This window comes from Drosophila obscura, unplaced genomic scaffold (assembly GCF_018151105.1).
Source record: "Drosophila obscura isolate BZ-5 IFL unplaced genomic scaffold, ASM1815110v1 contig_73, whole genome shotgun sequence".
In the NCBI taxonomy this organism is placed as follows: Eukaryota; Metazoa; Arthropoda; class Insecta; order Diptera; family Drosophilidae; genus Drosophila; species Drosophila obscura.
The window spans coordinates 2,305,074-2,324,573 of NW_024542865.1; the positions used below are offsets into that span (position 1 = coordinate 2,305,074).

Consider the following 19,500-nt stretch of genomic DNA (forward strand, 5'->3'; position numbering starts at 1 on the left):
AACTAAATGATATCTTTTATTCGTTTTTCTTCATCCATCCATAAACAATCCATCTATACATCGTTCCATCGAATTCAACTGCGACTATAGGGTCTTGCAACACTCAATGGCTGCCACTTATGAAGATAGGGGTCCAATCCAAAATTTCCGGATCGAAATGTCCATATTTTATATTGTCTATTTTATTGTATTTCCATTCTTCTTCGTCAACATATTCGTGGCCTTGATTATTATCACATTTCAAGAGCAAGGCGAAGCTGAGTTACAAGATGGTGAAATTGACAAGAACCAGGTGAGCCAGACCCAAACCAATTCCGAAAATCCTAACCATGCGAGACCCCCCTGCCCACCACCTCAAACTCTATCTGTCTATCTGTCTCTCTATCTCTCTCTCTCTGTCAATCAATCTGCTTATATATGTGTTTCGTGTAATGTACCGCTAGTTGTAACCATACAAAAAAAAAAAAAACAAAAATCAATCAATAAAAAAAAAAAATTAATAAACAAATTAATACATTAACTAAATTGATTAATATGCACGTACATGTCACTAACTCGTAAATACTTGCTACCCAAAAATAAAACACATACACATTGAGCTCTGCTCTGGGGCTCACTTAACATGTACACACTGTACCAGACACACACAGATACCAGAAACCAGATACCCGATGCTCGTGCATTGCAATTGTATGTATAAATGTATACCCTAGAGATAGCTACAAAAGAAATGTGTGTGCCTTGCCTTGCCTTTTCGCCTTTCGTTTTTTAGTGGGTGTCCACTGCGTGTCGCCCCTGCAACCAGCCATACCATTCACACAAAAACCACACTCTCTAGTCTCTATAGTAATGCTCCATAAATATATATAAATATTTGTGTATAGTCGATGTGCCATCCATTCTAGAGTGAGCCAATCCCCACTCCTAAACTACTTAGTTTAGTACTCACCAAGCTAAAAAAAATAATAATAAAAACTCAAGACTCATGCCATAGAACATAGGATTGTGCAAATGTGCTACATCTTAGCATTAGCATATTCCCCTTTTTTTGATATATAAATAGTGAACATTTACCGGAAAGTAGAGATATCTCATTGTACTCACGATGGTCATTAAATATTCCGAATTTTAACGGGAATATTTAACGATCGATATCGTTCAGTAGTCGCCAGTCGAAAGAGTTTGCCAATCAAAAATACGCCACAGCCCCAAAGAAACCAACCAACCAAACCCCACGAAACAGGGACTGTAAGATTGTAAGTATGCCTCCAAATGCTACAAAGAACAACTCTCCACAAATAGAGAAATACTATCTGTATCTGTATCCACTGTAAGACCATATACATATACATTAATCCTTTGTTTTAGATATGGGAAATGAAACGAAAATACCTGTTGAATTTCCTCATTTTGGGTTTAGGTTGGAAAAGAAAAACATTCTCTTGTTGTATGAGCATTTGCATTTAGATCAGTGTAAATTCAAATCCCAATTACAAGACCAAGACACATCCTACTACTATATAGAGAAGATATACAAATTCCATCCAAAACAAAATTGGGCATGATTTGTATGAATGTATTTTGTGTTGAAATTAATGTGGTAGAAAAACAAAACACCAAATTCCAATTCGCTTTTACTTACCCTACCCTCTGTACATATACATAGATACCCAGAAATCAATCCTTCTTTTTATGTTTGCTTCAAGAAAACATCGGGATATATAGAAAACAGTCCAAACAACATGTAGTAGTCCTACCCTGTCCCCCCCATTATTGTGTGTATATACTCGTATATAGAATTAGACACCCTATTAGAACTATAAAATTTGTATTAAATATGTGAATGAAATGTTTGTATCGTAATTGATGTTGCAAACACCATTAGATGTACCTTGTACTTTGACAGAAATTGCATTGAGTGTTGTGAATGAAAAAACTTCGCCCCTCCTTCGAAATGCCACGAATGCTAATCGCAAAGGGCATCAAAATATTGCTACATAATCGCTCTTCTCTTCACTCCAGAAATCCTGCATTGATTTCACAATCGGAGCCCGACCACTCGAGCGTTATATGCCCAAAAATCGGAACACTTTCAAATACAAAGTATGGCGCATTGTTGTCTCAACGCCATTTGAGTACTTTATAATGATGCTGATCGTGTTCAATACGCTCTTGCTGATGATGAAGGTAATTTAAATGATTTTAATACATTTTATTTGCAACCTACAGCGGGGTCTCTACATCATCCGAAACGCTCTCCCAACGCTCTGCTCTGAATATCCTTTTCCATTTCTGTACTATTTTTTTTTTTGTATACGAACGGACTTCAAGTGATCTTTAATATCATCTACTATAAACATATAATTTATATTTCGAATGGAATAATACTTCCCCCGTTTTCATCTCATATATGTATTTAATAATATTTATGGAGAATATTTTGTGCTCCCTCTTTGCGCGAGGGAGAATGCTTAATCCAACTACTGCTGAATGCAAGCTTTATTTATCCCCAAAAACGGATTGATATCAACGCTGAACTCTATATATTTGATAAATAAACATAAACTAAATTGTTAATTGTAAATCTCAACAGTATCATAATCAGGGTGATATGTATGAAAAGTCACTCAAGTACATCAACATGGGATTCACAGGCATGTTTAGCGTTGAAACTGTGCTCAAGATCATTGGATTCGGTGTCAAGGTACGTTTTGGAATTGATTCACAATAATTTGAATAAAGATTTTTGTTATTGGGTTGATGCTGAATATAGAGACTTGAATAACACTTTATTTGTATTGCCTTTTTGTAGAACTTTTTCAAGGATCCGTGGAACATATTCGATCTGATTACCGTGCTGGGCAGCATTGTGGATGCCTTGTGGATGGAATTTGGGGTAATTATCAGTTGCTTGCCACAAGAACCGACTCAGAGCATACATATTATTGTTGTGTTCGATTTCTGTAGGCCGTTTTTATGCAAGACAAGAAAACAATGTAATTCATAACTGAATAACAAATGTATCTAGCTTCATTATTTTGCCAAGATACAAAAAACACACAAACACACACACACAGAGAACACACATACACAGAACATTCACACAGAAAAAAATACCCCCAGAGAACACCAAGAACCAAGCAAATATCTTATAAGTATCTACTATATATCTATCCACACACAACAGACCTGATGGCGTATCTCTCTAAACGCCTCACATTTAAGTACAACAATATATACGTGTACGTTTCATATCTATCTTATCATGAATGCAATTTTTATAGATGAGGATAAAGTATAAAGGACAAAAGTATAAACATTACTGAAGAAATTTACAAGGGATTTGTCCAGACTGAAAGTCAGAATTAATATGGGATTTGGATATGTAATTTCAATGGGGTTTCTATAAACAAAAGTGTAATATTAAAGAAAAAAGAGATTGATATAGTATTTATAATAGATGGAAGTTCGTGCTTAAGTTAGCAGATATATTGAATGGTAATTTATTGTAGGATTTTCTTCTACTGAGTGATAGTTACAGAAGTGATAGTTACAGTATTTCAGGTTTAAATCGAATGATAGTTTGTTTAGCGTTTTCATAAACTGTACGTCAAAGTGTCCATCGATAGAATTGTGCAAGATTCAGGGTACTAGGAATTTAGGTATTGAGGATTTGGCACTTTTGCACAGATCGCAAATCGAAAAATACAGTTACACCCGATATTTTAAACATGTTTTATTCTTCATATTTTTTTTACATACATACATACATATCTATATATATTTACCTTGATTTTCAATAGCATATATATATATTTATTATAAAACACACACATACAGAACAAAAAAAATAACTCAAAATGCAAAAAAAAAAAAAGAGAAACAAAGTCCCACGAAATACAGAAATTAATAATCATATTTCTTTTTTAATTTCCTTTTCCATATTTATTTGTGTACGAAAAAACAAAACAAAAAACCAAAATGTGGTCTCAAAATCGGGAAAACCCAATCCGAAATCAATCCAAAAAAAATATCGATGAATGCAAAAAAAAAAACCAAAAAAATATATATAAAATACATAAAATATATAACAAACACTCACGCAATGATATATATATATATACCTACACGACAAATACCAATAACTGCAAAAACAATCCACGCACACATCTCAAAAAATGTGTAATATATATCTTTATATATGTAATACACGCCAAATCTGCATATATGTATATATATATTCTGTTGTATATAAATATATATATGCAACGATATATCCCAACAATTGGCCACCGAACATCATCGATCGGGAATCGATGCCACAACACTCTTCAACAAAATCAACTCTAACTCTGAACAACAAATACAACACAAACAATTCAACAACAATTACAATCTCAACAATGATATACATATAACATCTGTGTAATTCTCGAATACCAATACCAAAAAAATACCCAAAAATGCAATGAATGTGCAATGATACAACTCTCTCTATATATATGTATATGTCTCTTGCTCCACCACTGCCACCAAAAACCACAACCACAACCACCACCACCTAAACCACAACTCCACAACCACTGCCACCGAATCACCAAAAACCACAACCACCACCAAAAATTGTTGTATCCAAAAACAATATATATATATATATATATACATATAAATTCACTGAATCAATCGAAAAACAAAAAATACTTTTACTATACCAAAATGTTAAATCAAATTAATCAATATCAATCAAACCCAAAAACCAAAATCAAATCAAACCAAAAACCGAAATCTCAATTCAAAAAACCAATAACCAACCAAACACACCAATCGATTCATCGATTTATCGATCAAATAATCAACCAATGAAACAAATTCTAAAACGCAAAACCATTCCAACAATCTGTCCATTCAACAATCGAACAAAATCAAACCCTATGCATGTGTATGTCCTGCAAACACACACATGTACTCATGCATACGCATACGCATCAAAAAAAAAAAAATATCTATACATACATACATGTAACTATCCTCGAATAAAAAAAAAAAAATTAATAATTAAAAAAAAAAACAAATCTTGTATCCCACATGTATGTGTATATATATATCTCCCCCCCAAATCAATCAATCATCTCAACAACTATATACATCGACTTCTACTACATGTACAACAAACGACACAACCAAGCAGCACGATGTAAGTACGAAACACGATCTACACTGATTTTGCATTTATCCAAAGAATTCCAATTCCAAACATTTTTCGATGTGTACCAATTCAATGAATCCTTAGAATTCCGCTTAAAACTTAAAGCTAATTAATTGCCTACCACTAAATAAGCTTATTAATTCCGAATCCTATTTCTTACATCATTTAGTTTGATTTTCTTTACGAAATATCGAATTATATCACATGATTAGTCATTTGTTCTCACAAACTACATACTTATTATGTCTCTGTCTTAGTTGAACTCATTTTCAAAGTTTTAATTTCTATTTCTATTTCGATTTCCATATACTATCATATGTGTTTCGTATTCAGTATTATTCAGTTTTCTGTTGCATAGCACACAACATTGCGATTTGTAATTAATTACCACTGTGTGTCTCTAACTCTCTCTCTCTCTATATATATATTAATATATATCTTTATATCTATCTGTATCTGTGACTATCTCTCACTGCCTATATCTGTCTGTCTCTGTCTCTTGTATTAAAGTTGCGTGCATATAAGCTTTTGTAGTCAAGAAATGTTAGAATTTACAGCGAAAGGGTGGCAATAAAATATTAAATATAAAGAACGTTCTTTATAAAGTAGCATTCATTGTGACATCGGTTGTGTCGCAAAATCATCTGTGATTCAATGTTTACCGATCTTATAAACTCTCATCAAGTTATAAATAAATATATATATTTTTGAGTCTATCTAATCGTTAGAAGATTATCTAACTGTGATATCAAAAAGATCAACTACTTTACGTGTGATAAATGAGTATAGTTGTTTACTCTTTAACCCATTCGTTTTTCACTATATTGCTGCCACGTTTCATAACGTGCAGAGTTCTTTCAATATTCAAAGATGATCGATCCATGCATCCGAGGGATGATCATCGATCTATCCGGGGGTCCCCTGCAACTGCTGTGCGAGCTGTTTTCGAATTAATTGTTTCCCTTGGTTTTACTTTGCGCATGGATTGCTTTGGTTTGATCGGTCTCGCAAATTTGACTGTTTGATGGAAACCCAAACGTACATTCCACCACACAATCGCCAAACACACACACACCAACACACACGCCTCTCCCCCTGACACTATTTTCCGATTCATCATCATTCACTGCGGTTGATATACAGAACAGAAATTGGCATCCAACCAAAACACAGACACCCTAAATATATGTACACGAGTACACCATACATAGTATATACTACTTACGAGTACACCAATGAGCAAATATATATATTCCACCAAAGACAACAAAAGACCCCAAAAAATATCTAAATACTGTCACAATGTGTACACACACGAATAACTATGATCAATCGATAACGAGAAAGCAAGGTGAAAGCATCATATCATCATTATCGAATCAAATTGTACATCGGATGAGAGGTATTCAAAGAGCTGCCCCAAGAGCTGTCAAATGTATGTAAGTAGTCCTTCCCGGCACACGATATCCGCCCAACTGCCCAACGTCATCAGTGAAGTGAGAGGTACATACAAAAATCTCGTTGGATCCAGACGATGGATGAACTTTCTATATAAAACATAACTCTAACGATATCTGTTGAGCTTAAACAAAAACAAACTCTTCAAAAGCATGACTTCAAAATATTGTCTGGTCTTTCTTTCAAGAATCCAAAAAAAAAAAAAACAAAGCCCGAACCCATTCCGATCCGATATCCCGCTAACTTTTCTCTCTCTCACTCTCTCTCTCTCTTTGTCTGGGTTGTCTCATGTTTGTTTTGGCAGTCTCTGCTGTAGTACGATAGTTTCTCTCTATCCTAGGTCACTTGGATGACTTTTGAGCTTTGTTAACAACCACCACACCCACCCTTCACCCAATCACCCCCCCCCTGCCGCTCTGACACTCAGTTTTTTTGCGATGCTCACACCATCTTTCACTCCACTCCCACCCATTATTGTAAGCAACTAAGTAGTGTGCCCCGGCTATTGTTCTGGGCTTGGATTGGCTTCGTTTCTCAGCTACAGCTGCTGCATGCCACACACACACACATACACATACACACACACACACACATTCAACCACACAACCAAACACACCCACACACACACACTCACAAATACTACATACATACATACATACACTCACTTAACATGCGAGTATGTGCGTTGAATGCACTTGGATATATATCATTTTTGATTCAGTTCAGTTCGTTCGGCTTTGTACACGCACAAACACACTCACCAAATGTTTTGAACCGTTTTTTACTGTGAGAACTGTTTTGTTGCTTGAGAACTTTCAAAAAGAAAATGCTGCAAATGCTCTGCAATCTACATATATCTACAATATAACCAACCAATCAAACCCCCCACTCCCAAAAAAACCATCAAAAGTATCAGTGGACCCAACATCGATCTACAGATCCCTCCGCTAACTGGTTGTCTCCTCCCCCATTGGTGGTGTGTCGTATAGGTAAGACTCTCTCCGTAACACTCTCTCGACTCTCGACTCTCGGATCGGATCCCATTTCTCGCGGTCAATCGTTCGGTAATCTTCGATCTTTACTTCGTCTTTCATTTCGTCAAACAATGCTTTATTATCAGAGTTATCTTTTGTGTTTACAAATGTTTGAGTTTTGTAAAAATACATTTCCTAATACTACTACTATATATATATATGTATAGTCCAACCAAACAACCAACGTAAAACCTGCATAGTATTCTATATAGTCAAGAGGCAAAAATTGAACTGCGCGAATACTTACCTAAATAGAAACCAACAATACAACCCGATTAGAACCAGAACCTTGTTGTAAACACATCGAAGATCTCCCTAAAAGCCTAAAAGCCATTAGATACAATTACAGATGCATAGATACTACAACAACACACACCCACATAGTACACTAAACACACTCCAACAACATACATATATGTAGAGATCCAACATGTAACTGAAACAACTCTGCTTACTGATATTTGTGATCTTGATCTACTACTGCTACTATCTTTGTATACTACCCTTTGATAGAGCTGCTGCAGTCTCGTGCAGTTGCAATTGCAATACTACTAATCTTCAACTCTACTTTACCTATTTCTATTTATTTTTTTCTAAAACAAAATATCTCTCTCTCTGAATACGAAATAATACGAAACATATGAATAACCAACCACAAAAAAATCAACAACGATCTCGCCGCCCAACGAACTCTATCGAATTATCTATCGTTTGACCAAAAACCGATACCGATAACGAAACCGAAACCGACCTGTGATCGATCGTCAAAACATGCATCGTCTATACATGCAATATATCTATATACATTTGAAAATCTCAATCAATGAATGAACAACTAAATCAAATCAAAAAAAAATAAAAAAAAAAAAACAATCATCAATCAAAAACTACATTTCATACGTTTTATACGTTTTTTATATACCGTCTTGTAAATTGTGACGATTTTGAACTGAATCTGAATATGAATCTGAAAACTGCCGAAAAAAAAAACACCAATCACTACTACCAACTACTACAACTACCAAAAACAACAACTATAACTAATACCAACAATTAAAAAAAAAAAAAACAATTGTGTGTGTCAATCAATGTAAACAATCAAAAACAATTAAAAAAAAATCAAATCAAAATCATTGATTTGTCTCAAAAACAAATCCACAAATTCAAATTTAAATTGAAAATGGTTTCTGGCTATCCAACAGGATGTAAGTAAACAAAATCTATCCTAACAAGTTTTCTACTTTCAAAAAACTACAACCACAACAACAACAAATAAACAACCACTACTACAGCCAACAACAACAACAAGAACTACAGCTACAACAACCACACACTCTACAAATACAACAACAAAACTACAAAAAAACCAAAAAACCAAATTTTTTGACTAATTAGCCTTTTTAGCTAAACGTTTTACTACTTACCATACTACATACAAAAAAAAAAAAAACTTTTAAAATATCTCTCCTACTATATTCAATTCCGTATTCAGATCACATCGATTGATCTCGTTTTGTGTACGTACATCATCTGTAGATGCAATTTTCTCCTTTGATATCTCGCTCTCGCTCGCTCGCTCTCTCTCTCTCTCTCTCTCGCTAGCCCCCCACTTTCTCTTGCGTACTTACTGGTAGTTAGATCTCGTAGATCTGATCTGATCTGGGACTGTATCCCCGATAACATCATGTGTATATCTTCCCACAAACACATCCTGTAATACTCGATTTTTGGGGTCTAGAATAGTCAACCAGCGACCCACCCGAAACACCCCTTGAAATCTGCTCTATGAAAAAATAATAAAACATAGAAAATTACGACCACAGCGTGGGATCATACTCCATTATCCCCACCCTTCCACACACATATACCCTGCATAGCCCATAGAATCCACCATATATATGTACATATATATACATATGCATATGTGTATAGCTACGCCCCGGATAGAGATAGTCGCCACACTCTGCCTCTCTAGCTCTTCACTGCATTTCCTGTGTACATATTGTATTTTCCAACGATCGACATGAATCGGTGCTACAGGTAGTCTCTATATGTATGTACTATATGAGGAATACATGCTACGATTCGGTTCGGTTCAGTGTGTGTGTTCAGTGTACTGCTGCGAGTACTATGTATGTTTTCTTTTCAGTTACAATCCACAAAAAAAAAAAGCACTGGGCCACACACAGCAAATTTTGTGTCACACCTCTCGAGCAAATGTTTTTTTGATATCCGTTGCTTCACCTCTTACAACAAAACATACATATAATATGTACCATAATATGTAACTAACCAAAAACCATCTGCTACCACCTACTATCTGCTCTAGTCTCTGTAGTCCATACACAAAACCTTAACATTAAGTACTACCTATTACTTCTACCTCTATAACATATTCAATAGTTGTAAACTCCAACGATATAGTATACAAATACGATTTTGCACAGTGTATAAATGAAGCAATTAAACGAAGCCCGCGGCGAGGCGGTATACGTCCTCAAGTCAGCAGTTGCCAGAGGCACATCATTCAGAGCACAACACCCGTACGTGTGGGTGCATGCCACATTTAAATGCAACAAACAAAAATGTACATATGTATGTATGTGTATGTATGCGCCCACAGGTATGACAAGTGTTTATACTGTTGCAACAGCTGATGGGTAAAATATTTTGGCCAAATCGGTGACGATTACAAAACAACGGTTAACAGAGCCCCAGTCCCCCCCTTACACCGAAAAAAAAAGAAATAATAATTAACACCAACTCTGACGATACTCTCTACCCTTTTGTTCCCAAGACTTGCCACATGCACCTTGATGCAAATGATGCAAACTGTACATAGAAAACCTAACAATACAACTGTTCTACTGTTATACTGTTCTACTGGCATACTGTTCTACATTGATTAAACGCTTTCTTTCGCTTACAAAAAGTCACCCAAAAAATACTCGTACTTAGAACGAATAAAAAATAATAAACCACACGATTAGTTTTTCTTAGTAAGAAAAAGACACACACACATACACAACCAACACACACAGAACGCACTGAAAGCGCTTTTCCAAACAAACAAAAACTTTTAACAAATCCGATTTACCAGTTACTATATTACATATAAATTTATTCGATTCCGTACTGTTTTTTTTAGTTCCATTTAATTTTTTTTGTGTAAATTATGAGTAGTAGAAAATTCGGAAGACGCACATAAAAGCAATCCGACTCATAAAAAAAAAAAAAATTGATTATACATCACACACATACACACAAACAGATACTCAAACGAGAACACATAGACACAACAGACACAATTGGTAGTAAATTAATTAAATAGTTTTTTTTATTCCAAAACGTAATCAAATGAAAATTCTGTATATTTGCATTTCATTAAATGGTAAAATGGATTTAATCAAAATCAAAATTTTTGTTTAGCATTTTGTTCCATCTATACATAATACTATTATGTATTGTATATGCCCCATATACATATATACTATATCTATGAGTAAAATGCAATTTGGAACGATATTAATTTGACATTTTATTTTGTTTGAAAATAGTTTTATTAGCTAATGATATATAATGATTTTAAATCGATACCTACCTACCTACCTACCTACCTACCTACCTACTACTAACTACTATGTATGTAACCTACTCTACTTACTACTAACTAATAACTGCGCCTAACTACATACTACTACTACTACTACTGCCACTACTATTACTGCACTGCTACCAACTACTACTACTTAGTACTAACGGAACGATCTACTACTAACCGATAGTTTAGATTGGAATGCATATCGAAAATGCATCATCCATCAAGTATGATGAAGATGATACGAACACACGCATTCGAGCAGTTCGAACGAGTTCCCCCCAAAAAAGGGATTCGGACGAATTCACGAACTATATTACAAAAAAAAAAAAAAAACAACGGGGACAAATCACTCTAATACCAATCTCCTTTTCCGTTCTGTTTTCTCTCTTCTTTTTGTTTGTTTCTTCGAATCTGCTCTACCAACAACAAAAAACAAAACAAAAACAAACCTTTTGGCCAATAATATTTTACAGTCGAACTCAATCAACGTCGGCTTCCTGCGTTTGTTTCGTGCGGCGCGTCTTATCAAACTACTCCGTCAAGGATACACAATACGAATTCTCCTGTGGACATTTGTACAATCATTTAAAGCACTTCCATATGTCTGTTTGCTTATAGCCATGCTATTCTTTATATACGCCATTATTGGCATGCAGGTAAGTTATCAAACGTTCCACCAACTACCATAAACCCCGTAAGCCAATGCGCCAAAAAAAAAGATATACAAAAAAAAAAAGAGTGAAGAAAACCACACAGAAATTTGTTCGTATATCCCGAATGATAAGTGGATAAAAAAAAAAAAAAAAACAGTTAGTTGCTGATTTCTGTTGTTAGGTCGTTGTTGGTTTCAAGTCTTAACCTCCGCTGGGTGTGGGAGCTTATTATGTATTTAAGAGGGGGCAGCAGTAGTTCCAGAAACATCATTTTCTTTTTACATTTTTTACTTTTAATTATAGCTCTTAACTCTGTGGGTTAGTGATCATCATATAACTCGTACTTATTAAATAGTTAATCTAGAATATAGACTATGTCTAGACATGGAATAAAAACCAAACAATACAAATTCAGTTTGATAGAATCATAAAAATGTTGGTCGAAATTTAATGCCTACTATTCAAACCAATTATAATGTTTATACATCAAACCAAAAGGTTTTCGGCAACATAAAGTATGATCCGGACACGCAACTGAATCGCCACAATAACTTCCAATCGTTCTCCGGTGGAATCATGCTGCTCTTTCGGTAAACGAGAAACATAATCCTAGTTTAAAACCATAGTAAAACTCCATAGAGATTACCCAAAAAAGATGGCACCAAACAAACAAAAAAAAAAAAATACAAAAATTCATGCATATACAAAATACATTAAAATGTAGATTCGCCATATATTCGAAATTATTGAACAAAATTTTGACACACGGAGTGGGCTTATTAGGGCATAAGGCCTTGTAAGTCCACTCTACAGTCCTCGACGGTGGATCCATCTACCGTTGTTGATTGGTCCCCACCTCCCACCCCCTTGCAATTTGGAAACATATTTCGATCATCAAGTATCCATAGTTCGTTCGTTGAATCTTATGTATATTCGCATCCCAACAACAACAAAAAATAAAAACTAAACAAAACAAAACAAAAAAGATATCAATGGAATCAATGTATGCGTTTGACAGTTGCCAGTTGTTGAATTTGAATTTTAAAAACTGTAATTAAATGTATTTGTTTAACATTAGGATCGTGTATTTGTTTGTGGTATATTCTTCGTTTTGGTTAACTAAATGTTTCAATGGTTGCACACAACCACCGATCATATCAGATCATATCAGATTATAAACCATTCTGTTTTGAACGCTGTACATACATAGATGCCTTTTTTTTTTTATTTTGATGTTCCTGTTTTGGGATATGTCGGTTATCATAGAACTATTAAGGGTACCTACCACATATTTACCACTTGCCACACTCTCTATATCTATATAGTGCGTTTCAAGGAAATTAAATATTGAAATTGATTTGATTCCGTTTTTGTGCTGCTCCTAAAAGTTCTCTCTTTTTGGTTGCTGATTTCATTAGGATGAAACGCACTGCATTAGCACTCCACTGTAACTGAATGAGTTTTGAAATTGGTTATTAATAATCATAGAGTATTTTTTATATATTTTGTGTATCTTTTCGTTGTTGTATCAATGGTAACCGATGAGAGTTTTTCAATGAAATTGTTTCGTTTGGTTGCGCTTGCTTTTATTTATTTTTCCAACCCTTTCCCCAACCTATATTTCTGTTTTATTTTTTTGATACTGAGAGCTGTTCCTAAATGTTAAGAAATAAGTTTTTTTGAGAGTGCTTTAGCTCGGATGTTGACATGTCATTGAGTTTTAGCATTGCAATAGTCGTACTCCAATCCACCCACACAGCCACTGCATATACATATCGACATGTGTGTCAATCGAGAGAACTCCTCACCCACATATATTCCATCCATTCTACCCATTCTGCCCCCGGTTCAGACTGTTCTGACAGCAGAAAGAAACAGATGATATTATATAGTATGTATATGTTATTCCTGCTCGCCCTGACCCACTCAAACATATGGATTTGCCGTGTTGGATAAAGAAAAGGGGTTGCGTCGGGTCAAATAGGGTCGCGGACTTAGAATTTCGTTGGGTGGGTAATGCCAGCCAGCGTTGAGGATTGTAAGGAAGACGAGGAATCTCGAGTGTGTGTAATGTGCAATATGATTTAAGTCTTTCAATACAACCAACAAACAACAAAAAAAACCATAAATCAATAATCCATTGAATTCTTTACCGATATTTGAATCGTGCCTAGGTGTTCGGAAATATCAAACTAGGTACAGTGGAAAATTCCATTACTAGGCACAACAACTTCCAATCATTTATTCAAGGCGTCATGTTGCTCTTCAGGTATGTAATCCCCAACTAGATCCTAGATCTCCATGCCCCTAAAAATACTACTTATTACTACTACTATTACCCAAAAACCACAAAAAAAAAAAAAACAAAAATAAAATGTTTTCGATTCTCAGTAATTAAGTTACTAACTAGCTATAGATACTATAAAATATCAAATACAAGTTAGCAATAATTTTAATCTAGTATACAACTAGACTCGTCTCTCTCTCTCTCTCTCTCTATCTATCTCTCATACGCGTCGCTCCTCCTACTACTACTACTATATGTATCATAAATATACTACTACTACTACTACTACTATTCGTACTATTACTAGTCTAGGGGTGGTTAGCACCTTGAAGCAGACGAAGGGAGGATGGTTATTAATAGATTAGCCTTAGAGCCGCCTAAATGGTTTAGTATTTCATTTTGGGGATTTTTTGGGTTGGGGTTTTAGGATAGTTTTAAGTTCCAACAACAACTTAGATTTCATTTCGTACCCAAAAACTCTAGAGTCCTAGACTATAGTACAATATATACATATATAATCTGTGTATTGGTTTCTCTAGTCACATGAAAGAAAATGAGCACTTCGTTCGGATATTTGTGGCGGGCAGCCCTACAGTAGAGAACGGTGGTAAATCCATAAAACAAAATCTAAATAATAATTATCAGCTCAGCTCTCTCGCTCTCGCTCGCTCTCTCTCTCTCTCTCTCTCTCTCTCTGTCTCTCTGTCTCTCTCCTGATTCCAAAATCCAATTCCAAAAATCAGATTCAAGCATTACCTTACATACATTCGTTTTGCTTAAACAATTACAAATAATTTTTTTTGATTGATACCTGTGTATGTAGCTTGGTTTCTAGAGTTATGTATACCACAAAAAAAAAAATAATAATAATAACAACAACAACAATATATATCCGTATATCAATCAATCAAACTAAAACTAACAAACAAACAAAAACTACAACTAAAACTAAAAAAAAACTAATTATTTACTTAAAATCGGCATATGCGACATATGTATGCCACGTATGTATGCCGCATAGTACGATATAGTATATGTATGTATTACCTATGTATGTACAAAAACAAATACAAAACAACAAAAACCAAAAACCAAAAACCAAAAACCTGTAGAACTAAATATTAAATATTTTGAAAGCGAAGCTTGATTTTGCCAAAGTTTTGCACTTTTCGTTGTTGCAGTGTTTTAAACCGTTGAGAATTTAAATGAGAGTTGAAATCATTTTTGCAGTATTATTACTGGTAATTTATGCTCTAGTTATATACTACATATACATATATATATAGTTGTTATACATATACGACCCCCCCCCCTCGAACAACTTACCACCTATAATGCTCTCTCTATATATACATATATATATATATATAGATATCTACTATATATAATGATAATTAAGTTAATAGAACTGCCAGTTGATGTATGTCTGTATGTAATTCCACTCTGTGATCGATCATCACTACTGCCATTAATCAGTCCATTAGCCATTATCAAACTATATACTCCAAGTACATACATACATACGTTCATCTGCTATACCAATAAGTCGAAAATTCAATCGAAATTACTACTATATGTATGTATGCCGTCATAGTCGTATAACCAATTGGCATTAGTCTCTCGCTCTCTCGCTCTCTCTCTCTATATATATGTATATCTTTGTCGTGTCTGTCCGCAAAAGTAACTGCCTTAAGTATCTGCCAAAGCTGTAGTATTTTTGAGTGTGTATGTAATTCTATATACATTAAAGGAGTTACTTCAACTATACTATATCATTCATATATCCTGCCGCCTACTGCAATCTCCTTATATGTATATACACTTACACACACATACCATAATCGTCGTATACGAGTACTACCTTATGTAAATACACACACCCACCCACCCACCCACACACACACACACACACACACCCAAGACACATTGCATACCCTACCTGCCCCCCACAAATCGTACCGATCGTATTTAGAGTTAGTTAATTAACATACATATATATTTAATACCTTACAAATAGTTTGCTTGTGGGGGAGCTACACCCCCCCACGCCTCACAGAACCCACATATATATTAATTTTTTGGTGTATTATTCCCGGATCTTCAGATGTGCAACGGGCGAGGCATGGCCAAACATAATGCTGGCCTGCCTCAAGGGCAAAGCCTGTGACGAGGACGCCGAGAAGGCCCCGGGCGAGTACTGCGGATCAACGCTGGCCTATGCCTACTTCGTATCGTTTATATTCTTTTGTTCGTTTCTAATGTTGAATCTGTTCGTCGCCGTCATCATGGATAATTTTGATTATCTCACAAGGGACTCCAGTATATTGGGTGCTCATCACTTAGACGAATTTGTGCGCATATGGGCGGAATATGATCCAAATGCGACGTAATTATCTGTTTAATATATACAACAAAATACATAAAAAAAACACACACACAAAACAAAAAATATGCACATATCCACCCACCCAACACCACCACCACCACCACACCACTTTACTCTCAAAATTCAAAAAGTTATTGTTGTTTTTACCACAAAGTTGTCGTTAACATTTGTTGTTTGTGTTTAAGTTTTATCCTGACCATTTTCCGGTTTATTGCCATCCTGCCATTCGATCAAGCGTGCACTTTTATATTAAACGATTGTTATTTGGTCGTATTTGATTCATATATCAAACGGTCGAGACACGGACGACTCTATTCTCAAAGGCTCTCCCAAGTATGAGCCGACTGTGTGCACAAGTTGAGCTTGAAACCTCTCCCCAACACCCCACCTTTGAGTTTATCTATTTGTCAGTTTTTCAGTTTTAAGTTGCTTTAACATGCATATGGATATATGGATAGTCCAGTCCGATCGATTGGGCATATGCATGTCTTCGGCTTGACACGAAGATTCACACACACTGTTTTGTGTTTTGTTTGTTTGTGTTATTTGGATTGAGAGTTTACACGCAACAGCAGCAGCTGTAGAAGCCGAGCAAGTGAAGCACCACAACTAATTTTCCTCCATATACTCCTCGTTGTCGTTGTCGTTCGAATGAATGAATATTAGTGGTAAAATACACTACACGGAAATGTACGACATGCTTAAGAATATGGATCCACCGCTGGGATTTGGTAACAAGTGTCCCAATCGGCTGGCCTACAAGAAACTGATCAGAATGAATATGCCGCTGGACGATGAGCTGAGAGTCCAGTTTACCACAACGTTGTTCGCTTTGATTCGGGAGAATCTAAGCATTAAAATGCGAGCGCGTATGTTGATACCTCGATACCTCGATTTTCCATATTCGACTCTATATTATATCTACATTAATATATTTATTTGCTTGTACTTTACGCGTTTAGCTGAGGAGATGGATCAGGCGGACATGGAGCTCAGGGAAACCATTACGAACATTTGGCCACTGCAGGCGAAGAAGATGCTGAATCTGCTGGTGCCACCGCTCGATCAGCTGAATAAGGGGAAGCTTTCAGTTGGTAAAATCTACGCTGGGTTCCTCATACTGGAGTCCTGGCGTAACACGAGGTTCGGCCAGATTGATTCGGGCATGCCGGTAAGTCAACTCTAGCACATAATTCCACAATTACCCCCTTCCCCAAAAAACTCTGGCCCCTCAATCCCCCCACACACAAAATGTACAACTCTAGTCGAAATTAAACGGAGTGGATAGGAAGCCCGAACCCTATCCACCCTCTAGCCCTGGTCAGATATGATAATGATAATCACATGATAATCATCCAGAATACTCGTATGTTAAGTGCCAAAAAAAAAAACAAAAATAAATAAAGTGTCGTTAGGAGCTTCTCTGGAATACATACGTATCCAAGGGTCCAACCAACAACCATCCAGTTGGGAATAATCTCTGGATGATTTTTGATATGAGTTTCTGTTCTTTTGCTTTATTTTTTGTTTCGATTCGTTGTTTTGTTTGAAATTGCACCACCGAAGAGCGAAAGTGGTTGCGACTACTATTTCTTGCTGCTATTTTTCATGTAATGATATAAGTCTATCATATGTAAGTCTAAGTCCTAGACATTGTGCTGTCCCCCCACAGTCACAGATTGTACATAAGCAAACTACCTATCCATGAACAACTTAACTATCGATCTAACTACCAGATACTCTAATTATCTTCAAAGCACAAAACTAACTACTACTAAAAAAAAAAAGAAATAGACACTGTAGCCAGAACAGAATTGGAATTTGCATTGGAGTTGTGGATTGGAAAACGTTTCAATTCCCTAATACCAAACACACAACACACTAAAAAAACACAACACACTCTACTGAAACAAATGACAATGAAACAAAAACATAAACATAAACAAAAACATAAACAATAACCACACACACAACAACAAAAATCTATATAATGAAATATTTATATGACTTGGAATAAATATGTAATATTATGATTTCTCTTCTCATACGGATTTACAATGAACCTCTCTAACTCTCATTGAACAAAAAAAAAAACCCCCAAACGAAAAACTACAACAAACAAAAAAAAAACCAACTATGAAAAAAAAACTATATCAAAAAAATACAAAAACAAAAAAAAAAACCGAAACGAAACGAAAAAAAATATACGCAGAACTGGAAGGAGGTATATAATTAATTTTATATGCAACCTCATGTTTTATCACATTTGTATATACAATACTACCTACCTAAAATATATATATTATTTTTGTATGTATGTTGCACACATACCTTGGATGTGAAAGCGAGTGAAAAAAAAATCCCAAGAATAAATAGTCAATGCACCACAAGAAGCTGCCCATAATTGTGCCACCTATCCGTTCAGATCTTCAGATCAACACACACACAAATTCTAAATTTCGTATTTACAATTAATATTATTATTGTTATGGGCAGCTGTGTGCAGACACGGGATGCATAGTTTTCTTCACTCCAGATCGAAATTGCAATCGAAAATCAAATACCTATATAATCGACAATGAATCGGAAAAATCTAAACAGAAAATGTTGCAACCCATTTGGGATGACAAAGAGTAAACTCGTATTTCAGTAACTCCTACAGAACGTTAATTATTGAGAGCAATGAGTACTGTATTTGTAGAAAGTCGATCTATCTATAAGTATACTCGTATAATGCATATATAACGAAAAATATAATCTACATATACATATACTCGTATTCGGTAGAAATTGAAGAGTTTACGTAATTTACTTTACTACCACTCGATTGTTTGCGATTGTATATTGTTCGTTGTTTAGTATCAGAAACAAGTTC

The 19,500-nt window shown here is 35.2% G+C and overlaps 1 protein-coding gene across 1 annotated transcript in view; it reads left to right on the forward strand.

Annotated features, from left to right (window-relative positions):
- The window catches only part of LOC111064956 (voltage-dependent calcium channel type A subunit alpha-1), a 50,665-nt gene that overhangs the window by 17,983 nt on the left and 13,182 nt on the right, over positions 1-19,500 (forward strand). The window contains 10 exon segments of the mRNA XM_041595458.1: positions 91-292; positions 2,023-2,187; positions 2,594-2,704; positions 2,813-2,896; positions 5,189-5,194; positions 11,773-11,955; positions 14,127-14,221; positions 16,344-16,625; positions 17,292-17,494; positions 17,588-17,796. Coding sequence (XP_041451392.1) covers positions 91-292; positions 2,023-2,187; positions 2,594-2,704; positions 2,813-2,896; positions 5,189-5,194; positions 11,773-11,955; positions 14,127-14,221; positions 16,344-16,625; positions 17,292-17,494; positions 17,588-17,796 — 1,540 coding nt within the window.